Source organism: Erpetoichthys calabaricus, chromosome 8 (genome assembly GCF_900747795.2).
Source record: "Erpetoichthys calabaricus chromosome 8, fErpCal1.3, whole genome shotgun sequence".
Classification (NCBI taxonomy): Eukaryota; Metazoa; Chordata; class Cladistia; order Polypteriformes; family Polypteridae; genus Erpetoichthys; species Erpetoichthys calabaricus.
The window spans coordinates 100563762-100577267 of NC_041401.2; the positions used below are offsets into that span (position 1 = coordinate 100563762).

Consider the following 13506-nt stretch of genomic DNA (forward strand, 5'->3'; position numbering starts at 1 on the left):
AAGGAGTTGGATTTTTAATCTCAAAGTACCGGCTCAATTTCCAGGAGTCAAGTGGAGAACTTTGTTTCACGGTGCAGGGAAAATTGTCTGCATCTTAACATCAGCAAAAACAAGGAATTGATTATTGACTCTTACTTAACCAAACCTCTTCTATGTCTGGTCACTATTCAAGGAGTGGATGTAGTTAGGAGTCCACATCAGTGTTCGGTTGGACTCGTCTGTAACACAGAGGAACTTTACAAGAAGGGGCAGTGCAGGCTCTTTTTTCTTAAGAGGGAAGTGACATCCTTCACAGCTACAATTCTGTGATTGCCAGTGCAATTGTCTGTGCTGTGGTGTGCTGGGCTGGTGACATCATATCAAGAGAGGTCTACTCAATCAACTGGCTAATTAAAAGGAATGCTCAGCTATAGGACACACGCTGGACCCCTGGAGGTCATAGCAAAGGACAGAGTTAAAACAAAACTGAGTGTCATTATGAACAATGCTTCACATCCTCTCATTGACACACTTAACCCTGAGTACCTTTAGATAACAGATTAGTCAGCAGAAGTACAGTTAGGTCCATAAATATTTGGACAGAGACAACTTTTTTCTAATTTTGGTTCTGTACATTACCACAATGAATTTTAAATGAAACAACTCAGATGCAGTTGAAGTGCAGACTTTCAGCTTTAATTCAGTGGGGTGAACAAAACGATTGCATAAAAAATGTGAGGCAACTAAAGCATTTTTTTAACACAATCCCTTCATTTCAGGGGCTCAAAAGTAATTGGACAATTGGCTCAAAGGCTATTTCATGGGCAGGTGTGGGCAAGTCCATCATCATGTCATTATCAATTAAGCAGATAAAAGGCCTGGAGTTGATCTGAGGTGTGGTGCTTGCATGTGGAAGATTTTGCTGTGAACAGACAACATGCGGTCAAAGGAGCTCTCCATGCAGGTGAAAGAAGCCATCCTTAAGCTGCGAAAACAGAAAAAACCCATCCGAGAAATTGCTACAATATTATGAGTAGCAAAATCTACAGTTTGGTACATCCTGAGAAAGAAACCAAACACTGGTGAACTGAGCAACGCAAAAAGACCTGGACGTCCATGGAAGACAACAGTGGTGGATGATTGCAGAATCATTTCCATGGTGAAGAGAAACCCCTTCACAACAGCCAACCAAGTGAACAACACTCTCCAGGGGGTAGGCGTATCGATATCCAAGTCTACCATAAAGAGAAGACTGCATGAAAGTAAATACAGAGGGTGCACTGCAAGGTGCAAGCCACTCATAAGCCTCAAGAATAGAAAGGCTATATTGGACTTTGCTAAAGAACATCTAAAAAGCCAGCACAGTTCTGGAAAAACATTCTTTGGACAGATGAAACCAGGATCAACCTCTACCAGAATGATGGCAAGAAAAAAGTATGGAGAAGGAGTGGAACAGCTCATTATCCAAAGCATACCACATCATCTGTAAAACACGGTGGAGGCAGTGTGATGGCTTGGGTGTGCATGGCTGCCAGTGGCACTGGGACACTAGTGTTTATTGATGATGTGACACAGGACAGAAGCAGCCAAATGAATTCTGAGGTGTTCAGAGACATACTGTCTGCTCAAATCCAGCTAAATGCAGTCAAATTGATTGGGCGGCGTTTCATGATACAGATGGACAATGACCCAAAACATACAGCCAAAGCAACCCAGGAGTTTATTAAAGCAAAGAAGTGGAAAATTCTTGAATGGCCAAGTCAGTCACCTGATCTTAACCCAATTGAGCAGGCATTTCACTTGTTGAAGACTAAACTTCAGACAGAAAGGCCCACAAACAAACAGCAACTGAAAGCCGCTACAGTAAAGGCCTGGCAGAGCAATAAAAAGGAGGAAACCCGGCATCTGGTGATGTCCATGAGTTCAAGACTTCAGGCTGTCATTGCCAGCAAAGGGTTTTCAACCAAGTATTAGAAATGAACATTTTATTTCCAGTTATTTAATTTGTCCAATTACTTTTGAGCCCCTGAAATGAAGGGATTGTGTTAAAAAAAATGCTTTAGTTGCCTCACATTTTTATGCAATCGTTTTGTTCACCCCACTGATTTAAAGCTGAAAGTCTGCACTTCAACTGCATCTGAGTTGTTTCATTTAAAATTCATTGTGGTAATGTACAGAACCAAAATTAGAAAAAAGTTGTCTCTGTCCAAATATTTATGGACCTAACTGTATGTCAAGAAACACTACTGGGGCTCCTTGATACCAACAGCAATACTGCATATACCTCACTGGGACTGTGGCTGCCAAGGCAGAAGTTTTCCTTCTTTTACATTCATTCTGCAGTGTGTTCAGACCACTGTGTGTGTGTGTGTATATATATGTATAAATGAGCACTTGAATAATATCACAGAAACTGCACTTGTTAAAGTAGTAAATGACTTGCAGGTAAATGCAGACAGAGGCCATTTATCTGTTCTCATCCTCCTAGATCTGAGTGCTGCATTTGATACCATTGATCACAATATTCTTATAAATCGCCTTAGTCAGTGTGTGGGCCTCTCTGGTAATGTTTTAAATTGGTTTGAATCTTACTTAACAGGTAAAAAAATTCTTTGTTAGTTATGGTAATTACACTTTGAAGACACAGGCTCTATCTTGGGTCCGCTGCTCTTTTCGATGTACATGCTTCTGTTACGTCAGATTATCTTAAGGCATAACGTGAGCACCACAGCTATGCTGATGACACACAACTGTATTTATCAATAGCGCCTGATGACCCCGACTCTCTTGGTTCACTGACTCAATGTCTTACTTGTGTTTCTGAGTGGATGAATAGTAGTTTTCTTAAACTAAATAAGGAGAAAACAGGAATCTTTGTTATTGGCAAAAATGGATATCATAAGGGTATTAGAAATAAACTTGATCCATTAGGCTTTAAAGTCAAAATGGATGTAAAGAATTTAGGGGTAATTATTGACTGAAATTTTAAATCACATATTAATCAGATCACTAGGACAGCTTTTTTCACTTAAGAAATATAGCAGAAATGACATCTCTTATCACATTGCAAGATGCTGAGAAATTAGTTCACGCTTTTGTTTTTAGTTGACTAGATTACTGTAACGCACTCCTCTCAGGACTACCAAAAAAAGACATCAATTGGTTGTAACGAGTGCAGAATGCAGCTGCCAGAATCTTAACTAGGAAAAGAAAATCCGAGCACATCTCTCCAGTTTTGATGTCACTACACTGGTTACCTGTGCCATTTAGAGTTGACTTTAAAATACTGCTTATGGTTTACAAAGCCTTAAATAATCTCTTTCCATCCAATATTTCAGAATGCCTCTCGCCTTACACTCAAAATCGTAACATTAGATTTTCAAATTAGTGTCTGCTTATTATTCCGAGAGCAAAACGTAAAAGAAGTGGTGAGGCAGCCTTCTGCTGTTATGCACCTAAAATCTGGAATATCTTACCGATAGAAATTCACCAGGCTGATACAGTGGAGCACTTAAAAAAACTATTAAAAAACCCCATCATTTTAATATAGCTTTCTTTTAGCTTCATTTTAGTGTAACCCTGATATTTTGTATATGCATTTAATTAGAATTTTTATTATCTCCATAATCCATACTAACCACTACATTCTCTGCTGTTCTTTGTCCAGTTTTCTGTGGTGGCGATCTGCACCACCACCACCTGATCAGGGCACCATGCAGTCCTTAAAATAATGGATTGAAGGCCAGATGTCCACATGACCGTGAAGCCTGAATACCATGAGGAGTGACTGAGATCATTTATGTTAGGTAGAATGCCTAGAGGGGTCTGGGTGGTCTCATGGCCTCAGAACCCCTGCAGATTTTGTTTTTCTTTCTCCAGTTCTCTAGTTTCTTTTTTGTTCTTTTTGTCCTCCTGGTCATCGGACCTTACTTTATTCTTTGTTATTTAGTATTGCCTAATCTTATTTTTATATTTTTCTTTATCTTGTAAAGCACTTTGAGATACATCATTTGTATGAAAACATGCTAGATAGATAAATGCTGCTGTTATCTATTTATGTATTTAAGGAGTTTCTACAAAGAGCCAAAGTTTCCTCTGGGGACAAATAAAGTTCTCTTCATCTGTCACTCACCATGTAACCCGTCACACTAACTACACATCATTGTCTTTGTATGTACAGAATGTGTAACTGACACACGTGTACCGCACTTTGTGCTCTATACTACCACTTTCATGAGCTACATTACATACATTTCACATACTGTAATATTTACCCACAAACACGTTAGTGAAATGTCATGTTGTGACTCCTCTCAGTGTGGTGATAGGCATTTCTTCAATGAGGTCCCCACACTTACACCCCAACTTTAACTCGACTAGCAGATTTAGAAATCTGTCACTTTTCGTTTCTTACGGGACAGGTGAATCATAACATGGGTGTTAGAAGGAACGGTCTGTTTTCAAATCAAGCTGTACCCAAGTATTCAATTCCAGTGTTTCCATTTACCCGTTTGAGGTCCAAGTAAACCATGCAGTGGCTAAAAGCACTCTGAGATGCGACTTACACCAGGGGTCGCCAAGTCCGGTGCAGGAGGACCACCGTGACTGCAGGTTTTCATTCTAACCCTTTTCTTAATGAGTGACCTGTTTTTGCTGCTAATTAACTTCTTTTGAACTCATTTTAATTGACTTGCGCTTGAAGACTCAGACCCCTTAATTGTTTTCTTTTTCCTTAATTAGCAGCCAAACAATAATGAGATACAAAATGAACCAAAACAACCGGTGTCCATCATACAATATCTGAAGATAAAGAAAGCTGAAGGTCTCCAGAATGTCGATCTTGTCAGTTCCCCAAAACATTTTACCAGCGCTGTTAGAAAGAGAAAATCAACAATTTCGGAAATGTCTGCTAATGCATCACGAGAGCAGCAACAAGCCATGAAATGAAAGAATGGGTTTAATTAACGACAAGAATTGGCGCCTCATTAAGCAGCTGGTTGGAGTGAAATTGGTTGGAGTTTGAGGCCCTCACTTAGTTGGTCTTCTGCTGGCTCCCTCATTTCACATTTCATTTCTGTTTGGGTGCCATTTAAGGAAAGAAATGAAGCAATTCAGAGGAACGATGAAGAAATTTGGGGGAATAAATCTTAAAAAAGCAATTCATCCATCCATCCATTTTCCAACCCGCTGAATCCGAACACAGGATCACGGGGTCTGCTGGAGCCAATCCCAATTAAAATGAATTCACGAGAAGTTAATTAGCAGTACAAACTGCACACTCATTAAAAAAGGGGTAAGAATGAAAACCTACAGCCACGGTGGTCCTCCAGGACCAGCCTCGGCGACCCCTGACTTAAACCACATTGTTGAGACGTTTGTTTTTTTCGATTTCTCCTACAGAAGCTTTTATCTGAAGCAGGAAACCCCCGCCCTCCACAGACTCTCTTTTTCCAATCGTAGGATGGCTGAGTGTTTCTAGAAGCAATGACCAGGCAGGCTAAGATAACCGCGCGCACTGGGCTCAGTCAGAGGTGTCCACAATGACTGTGAAGTCACAGGAAAGACGAGTGAACTCGAAATTGGAACCCACAGTTCTGCAACTATGAGAGGCAGCACTGCGTCGCCTTCTCGATGAACGCCCGCAGATAAAATCACGGAACCAATCTGCTTTGAAAAAAATTCTGCTAGAGTGTAGTGTCCGTCCACAGTTCTGCAATACTCCAGTTAATTTAAACAAAATCAATATTGATTACCGTAAGGATGTGTCAGCCAACCGGCAAACGAGTGGTCTATTTAAATAAATGAAGGCACTTGTGCGCGCATGCGTAAAGTCACCGAGTTGTCCTCCAATCATAGGAGAACGTCGCTCAGCGATGACGTCAAGAGGCATACGCGCCATGTGGTGACTGTAGATGGACGCAGGCACAATTTTTTCACATTTTAAGTAAATAAATCTTCGATTTTAGTTAGGGCAATTATGTCGTTCAGCTGCCGAAGACCGGAACATAAAGCGCCTCCAGAAGTGGTAAGGTGTTCGTGTTAACAAGTAGGGAGATTGGCATGTTTAGCGTTTTAAATCCACAAGTGAACGCTGTTGTGTTGAGTTCACGCATGCTTGTTACATCTTAAACCAGGCAGTTGAAATGGCAGAGATTTGTGAAAAAGTAGCTGTTAAGTCATCTACAGTCAATCGACCTTATCTAGTTTTACATTAAAGTTCTAAAGAGTTTATGATGCTTGTGTGTTTTTGTGCTGTGCTTCTTACAAGTTTTGTACCTTGGAATTGTCAGTTTAAATACTTCACGTTTTGTTACCAGTACAGAACCAGTCTGAGTCAGTACTGGCTGCAACAGCCTGCTTGATGCTACGTGTGAACCTGCTGACCAACCTCTTCATCTTGTTTACCTGCTGGAATGAGAAGGACGCCTTTGGCATTTTTGGAGTAAAAGTGAACATGGCTGAGCTAATTGTGGGCTACCAGAGCCGCCGTCCTTGTGTGGTGTGCGTGTCGTCTCTGTGTCTACTGCAGTTCTTCTCAGAGTGCTCCTCCACTTTACCTCCGTCACCCCAAAGATGTGCACGTTCGGTTGGGCGGTGACTGAAAATCGGCCCCCCGTGCGGACCGCAGTCCTGTCCATCCTGCCTTGTGCTGCTGAGATGAGCTGTGACCCCCAGCCCTCCGCTGGATTAGGCGTCTCCTTTCTGCCTCGCACTCTTAGTAAAGTGATCAGTGAGGTAGCTGATGGGATCTTTGTATGTTGTGTATATTTTTAGAAATGGGTGTTTCATTGTCTCTAGTTGTAAGCTTTATTATTATTTTATTCTAATTATTACTGTTTTAATAAAAGGTCAGCAATGTGACCTGCGTATTTATATGTCCCTGTGAGAAGGTTGTCACACACTGTGCATCTCTTTTTATTCACAGTATTACAATGAAGAAGAAGCCAGAAAGTACACCCAGAAGTAAGTGGCCTTGTGTTGCACGTCTTCATTCACACTCTCGGTGTGTTGGTTTTGTAGCGACGTGTGCGTTTCACTCAAACGCCAGCCTACAATGTCTTAACACCTCACCTTTGCCAGAAAGCTTACGTTCTAAAATAGAAAGGGAGGCCATTCTTCTGTCTGTGTCTTTAAAGCACCATTTCCATTTGTTTGGTTGTTTTTCATGCACAGCTTTGCTTGTCAAGCCACTGACCTGAACTGTGGCTCACTGGTACGTCTCTCCTTACATCCAGTTCTTAACAGATAATCTCCGAAGGTGGCTGGGGCTTGCAGTGAGTAGCCAGTGTGATGTGTTGACAGAAACGGCACCGTGAGGGTCGGCAGGGAGGCCTTTCAGCCTAGTGTCCCAGGTTCAGTGTCTGGACTTTTGCTTTGGTCAGATATCCCCTCACCAGTTCTGTCGGGGCCTCTGGCTGCCATGTTCTCCAGACTGACTTACTGCAATGTGGGGTTAGTGCACCAGAAGGAAAACCCCAGAATGTTTTATACAATAGTTGTGTACAAAAGTAACAAGTTTTAATAATGCATAATTTGTCATTTTACACTTTCTCATCAGTGCATTGCAGGGTTGTTTACAAACGTGTGCTCTGGGGGATTTTCACGTGTCCACTGTGTAATGTCTGACACGTAGGAGCAGGAGATCTGAAGCTCTCCAGTGTATGTAACCATAAGTTCATTTTTCAACACACAGTTCTGCTTCTCATTTAGACTCGTTTGTCACAAATCCAGATATTCTAAACTTCACGCCAGGAGGTGGGCTTCTCCACACCAGCATTTCTGTGCTCCTGCATTAGGAGGACCGGTGTGAACATTCACTTCCATCCACATTAGTGCAGCCCTCATTTATAATAACCACACGTCTCTTCTTGCACACACACACACACACACCCTGCTTTTAGGTGTAAATTGTACATATCCGTGTGCCTTCGGACCACCAGTGGGAGACCCCACCCTGTTATTCACAAAGCACAACAAAGGGAAGCAGCACTTCTTTGTTCCCACTTTGGGCAGTGGGTAAGGTAACTGTTACCAGCAGACCCTTGTAACTTTAGTTCTGTCCAAATCACTCAAACGACAGAATTTCACTGCCATGTCGATTTGCACAGTACTAGCGCAGCCTGCGGCCATTTTATTACAATCTGCTTATAGAAGGGAAAAGGCCCTGTGGTCTTTACTGAGATGCGACTGCGCAGGCTGTAAAAAGTTCCAGACAGGACTGAAATCGCAGAAGACCTCCAGTAAGAATCCGTTTACTTCAGCAGCTCCTGCTGTAAAACTAATTCTGTCCAAGAAGGGCATTCCTCTCTGGGCATGGCGAGTTGCTAAGTGTTGAAGTAAAGGTTACTCTCCTGCTGAAGCTGACTGTCGTCTCCGAGGTGAGCATCAAGGACCTGACTCGGTGTAGTCCCGTGTGCCATGCAGTGAGGGCTGACTCCTCTTTTTTGTGTCTGGGGTGGCTCTCCTTTAATCCTAATAGAAAGAAATCCGTTTAGAAGAACGGATGAAGAAAAGAATGTCAGCAAAAATGGTCCTTCGCTGGTCGGGCCCTGGTTTCTGCTGTGCCCTGAGTTTCGCTTGCGTTCTGTTTTGTAGCTCTCGAATGATCGAGATCCAGAGCCAGATGTCGGAGAGAGCAGTGGAACTTCTCAGTTTGCCAGAGAATCAGTCTTGCTTCTTGCTTGACATTGGGTAAGGCTTTCACTTCCTTTCATTTTTTTAGTAAACCCCGTTGAAAACCAATGTTTGACTCCTAGTCCTGTCCTGCACGCTGCGCCTGCTTTTTCCTCCTCAGGAGTGTGAAGTAATAAGAATTGGATGCCTGTTGTGATTAACATGTAGACCATAGAGAGCGGATTTCTCTTTTTGGATCAAATGGCACTTGTGGTATAGTTGGCACAGTGATGTGGTTAGTAGGGCGACTTCAGATTATCTTGACGTTTCCTGGTCTGTAATATTCTTTGTTCTGAGCAAAATGTCACTTGTTTAATTCATTAACCAAACGTAGCTGCCAACAGCAGGGGCATTTCTATCCAAGTTAATTCAGTTTTTCTGTGTGCTGTATATAATGTATTAATTAGTAATTTCATTATTTTACATTAATTTGCCTGAATAATCCAAACAGCAGGTAGTCCTAAGGACTCCATATAATAATGTCCCACCAATCTGTTTTGAATGCGAGTCCCATGATAGGTTGGTCAGTATTGGTCTAGTTATAATAATTTTTTTATGTATAATTTTATTTCATGCTTCTTTCCCTGCATTAAATATTCTGCCTCCAGGTGTGGATCAGGCCTGAGTGGAGACTACCTGTCTGAAGAAGGACACTACTGGGTTGGACTGGACATCAGCACAGCAATGCTGGGTATGGTAGGCTACAGAACCCACCACCAAGCTGTCTAGTTAGCCTTTGTCTCGGTCGGGGGACACTTGTTGTTTACAGTGGACATTATAACTTCAGATTTATACACCGTGTGTTCTCAAAGTATTCAGACCTCTTCACATTTTGCACACTTTATTTTGTTGCAGATTTCATTTTAAATTGATTCAAATGCCATTTTTACCCATCAGTCCACACTCAATAACCCATAATAACAAAGTGAAAACTTTTTTTTTTTAGAAAAGTTTGCAAATTTACCAAAACTCCAAACCCTGAAATTGCTCCAAGGAACTTTCTGTAGACTTCTATGGTAAAATTGTGCTGAGGCATAGATCAAGGCAAAGATACTGTATTATCGTGATATTTCCCTCTACTTACCCTTTACCTATTTTCTTCAGGGGTGTTGGTCTGCTGTTGCACCTTAAGATTAACACACACATAGAGACAGACCCTAACCACAAAAGTACCGTAATGAAGACGTATACACATGCACGTTACTCCCTAGCATTTAAACCCACTCAAGTACCGGATGAATACCACATGCACAGTCCACTTTCCCGAGACTCCAAGAGACTTACTTATGATAGGCACAAACAGTGTATGATGTCCTAGATATATCTCGGACCTAAATATTATTTTTGGTCTCCAAGAATATATTTGAACATACAAAGGCTCAACATCCTTGGCTATAGGCCATTTATCAGCCAATAAATGTCTTACTTTAACGCACTGTTCATTATCGGACAGAGCTCTTTGTCCTCACCTCGATCTTATGGCACATCTTACTGCTCCTGGTGCTCAAAAATAATTTACCTTATTACTTCAGTCATGCTAGATATGAAGACAAAGTACAGAAAGTTAAAAGCCATGGTATTTAATAAAGAACAATAATACAACCAGACAAAAACATGAAAGAAAATGTGGATAGCAAAGTCTGGAGATACATACAGTCATATGAAAAAGTTTGGGAACCCCTCTTAATTCTTTGGATTTTTGTTTCTCACTGGTTGAGCTTTCAAAGTAGCAACTTCCTTTTAATATATGACATGCCTTATGGAAACAGTAGTATTTCAACAGTGACATTAAGTTTATTGGATTAACAGAAAATATACAATATGCATCATAACAAAATTAGACAGGTGCATAAATTTGGGCAGAGATGTTACATCAATACTTAGTTGAGCCTCCTTATGCAAATATAACAGCCTCTAGACACCTCCCATAGCCTTTGATGAGTGTTTGGATTCTGGATGGAGGTATTTTTGACCGTTCTTCCATACACAATCTCTCCAGTTCAGTTAAATTTGATGGCTGCTGAGCATGGACAGCCTGCTTCAAATCATCCCATAGATTTTCGATGATATTCAAGTCAGAGGATTGTGACGGCTATTCCAGATTATTGTACTTCTCCCTCTGCATGAATGCCTTTGTAGATTTTGAGCTGTGTTTTTGGTCAATGTCTTGTTGGAATATCCAACCCCTGCGTAACTTCAACTTTGTGACTGATGCTTGAACATTATCCTGAAGAATTTGTTGATATTGGGTTGAATTCATCCGACCCCCAACTTTAACAAGGGCCTCAGTCCCTGAACTAGCCACACAGCCCCACAGCATGATGGAACCTCCACCAAATTTGACAGTAGGTAGCAGGTGTTCTTCTTCCGCCATGCAAAGCGCTTTTTGTTATGACCAAATACGGTAAGCCCTCGCTATATCGCGCTTCGCCTTTCGCGGTTTCACTCCATCGCGGAATTTATATGTAAGCATATTTAAATATATATCGCGGATTTTTTGCTGGTTCGCGGATTTCTGCGGACAATGGGTCTTTTAATTTCTGGTACATGCTTCCTCAGTTGGTTTGCCCAGTTGATTTCATACAAGGGACGCTATTGGCAGATGGCTGAGAAGCTACCCGGCTTACTTTTCTGTCTCTCTTGCGCTGACTTTCTCTGATCCTGACGTAGGAGGATTGAGCAGGGGGGCTGTTCGCACACCTAGACGATACGGACGCTTGTCTAAAAATGCTGAAAGATTATCTTCACGTTGCTATCTTTTGTTCAGCTGCTTCCTGAAACGACATGCTGCACAGTGCTTCGCATACTTAAAAGCTCGAAGGGCACGTATTGATTTTTGACTGAAAAACAAACTCTATCTCTCTCTCTCTCTTTCTCTCTTTGTCTGCTCCTGACGGAGGGGGTGTGAGCTGCCGCCTTCAACAGCTTTGTGCTGCGGTGCTTCGCATACTTAAAAGCCAACAGCCCTATTGATTTGTTTGCTAGAGATTGTTTTCTCTATCTATGTGGCATTCTGTGCTCCTGACACGCACTCCTTTGAAGAGGAAGATATGTTTGCATTCTTTTAATTGTGAGACAGAGCTGTCATCTCTGTCTTGTCATGGAGCACAGTTTAAACTTTTGAAAAAGAGACAAATGTTTGTTTGCAGTGTTTGAATAACGTTCCTGTCTCTCTACAACCTCCTGTGTTTCTGCGCAAATCTGTGACCCAAGCATGACAATATAAAAATAACCATATAAACATATGGTTTCTACTTTGCGGATTTTCTTATTTCGCGGGTGGCTCTGGAACGCAACCCCCGCGATGGAGGAGGGATTACTGTAACTCAATTTTTGTCTCATCAGTCCAAAGGACTTTGTTCCAAAATGAATCTGGTTTGTCTAAATGAGCATTTGCATACAACAAGCGACTCTGTTTGTGGCGTGAGTGCAAAAAGGGCTTCTTTCTCATCACCCTGCCATACAGATGTTCTTTGTGCAAATTGCGCTGAATTGTAGAATGATGTACAGATACACCATCTGCAGCAAGATGTTCTTGCAGGTCTTTGGAGGTGATCTGTGGGTTGTCCATAACCATTCTCACAATCCTGCACATATGCCGCTCCTGTATTTTTCTTGGCCTGCCAGACCTGGGTTTAACAGCAACTGTGCCTGTGGCCTTCCGTTTCCTGATTACATTCCTTACAGTTGAAACTGACAGTTTAAACCTCTGAGAGAGTTTTTTGTAGCCTTCCCCTAAGCCTTGATACTGAACAATCTTTGTTTTCAGATATTTTGAGAGTTGCTTTGAGGATCCCATGCTGTCACTCTTCAGAGGAGAGTCAAAGGGAAGCACAACTTGCAATTGACCACCTTAAATACCGTTTCTCATGATTGGACACACCTGTCTATGAAGTTCAAGGCTTAACGAGCTCATCCAACCAATTTGGTGTTGAAAGTAATCAGTATTGAGCAGTTACATGCATTCAAATCAGCACAATTACAAGGGGACCCAAAGTTTTTCACATTTGATTTAATTTCATACAAGTAAATACTGCTTCACTAAAAATCAGAAAACACTCCAGTACTCAGATGTTCCTAGGAAATGAAAGACATACCACTGTTATTTTGTTGAAAGTAGAGTAAATTATTATGCAGGCTAAGAGGGGTTCCCATACTTTTTCATATGACTGTATATAGTCTTTTTAGAAAACATTTACTGAAAGTTAAGTTGTCAAAGATGAATGTCCCAGGGTGGTGTTGATTTAGCAATCGATATTCATGGAAAGCTTTAGCTGACGATCAGTTGAAAACGGTTGAACATTGCTGGTGTCCTCTCCTGACATCAGTCTGTTCTCCTTGTTTACTCATCATATTTTCTGACCCTTTTGAATGTTCTCTGGGGCACAGTGGAATCCATAATTGTGAAACAGAAGAAGTTTGGAACCACCAGCACTCTTCCTATAGTAATTGGACAAGAAGGGCCTAAGTCTGGGAGGTGACCAAGGGAATACAATGGACACTGTAACAGAACTTGGGTTCTCCCATCATAGCAGAAGACATCTGGTCAGTTGGATGGCCATCTCATCAGGAGTCCATCAATTGGGCATTTATTTTAGAGTAGCTACACAGAAGCCAGTGTAGCCTCCTTAGAGTTCTATTTATCCCCAGAAAAAGTAGCCAGAATTTAATTTTTCTTGCTGGGAAAAAAAAAAAAATGTGTAACAAACTTGTAAATACCAAAACATCAGCATCAATACAGCAGGAAAGGTATGTCAATTGTCCACTGCTGTACTGGTTCTCATTTAGTAGATAGATAGATAGATACTTTATTAAATGCATCCTTCATGTGACATGTCTTTAGACAGCCACCAG

General features: G+C 41.5%; 1 protein-coding gene across 2 annotated transcripts in view; it reads left to right on the plus strand.

Annotated features, from left to right (window-relative positions):
* Window positions 1-13506, plus strand: part of bud23 (BUD23 rRNA methyltransferase and ribosome maturation factor) — a 40900-nt gene that overhangs the window by 1267 nt on the left and 26127 nt on the right. Inside the window, exons 1-4 of one of the 2 annotated variants that reach the window (XM_028807167.2) lie at window positions 5813-6004; window positions 6905-6942; window positions 8575-8670; window positions 9261-9343. In XM_028807167.2, the coding sequence (XP_028663000.1) occupies window positions 5957-6004; window positions 6905-6942; window positions 8575-8670; window positions 9261-9343 (265 nt within the window). In that variant the 5' untranslated portion in view covers window positions 5813-5956. Of the gene's footprint in view, window positions 1-5812; window positions 6005-6904; window positions 6943-8574; window positions 8671-9260; window positions 9344-13506 lie in introns of those variants that run through there. The other variant, XM_028807169.2, reaches the window with a different exon arrangement.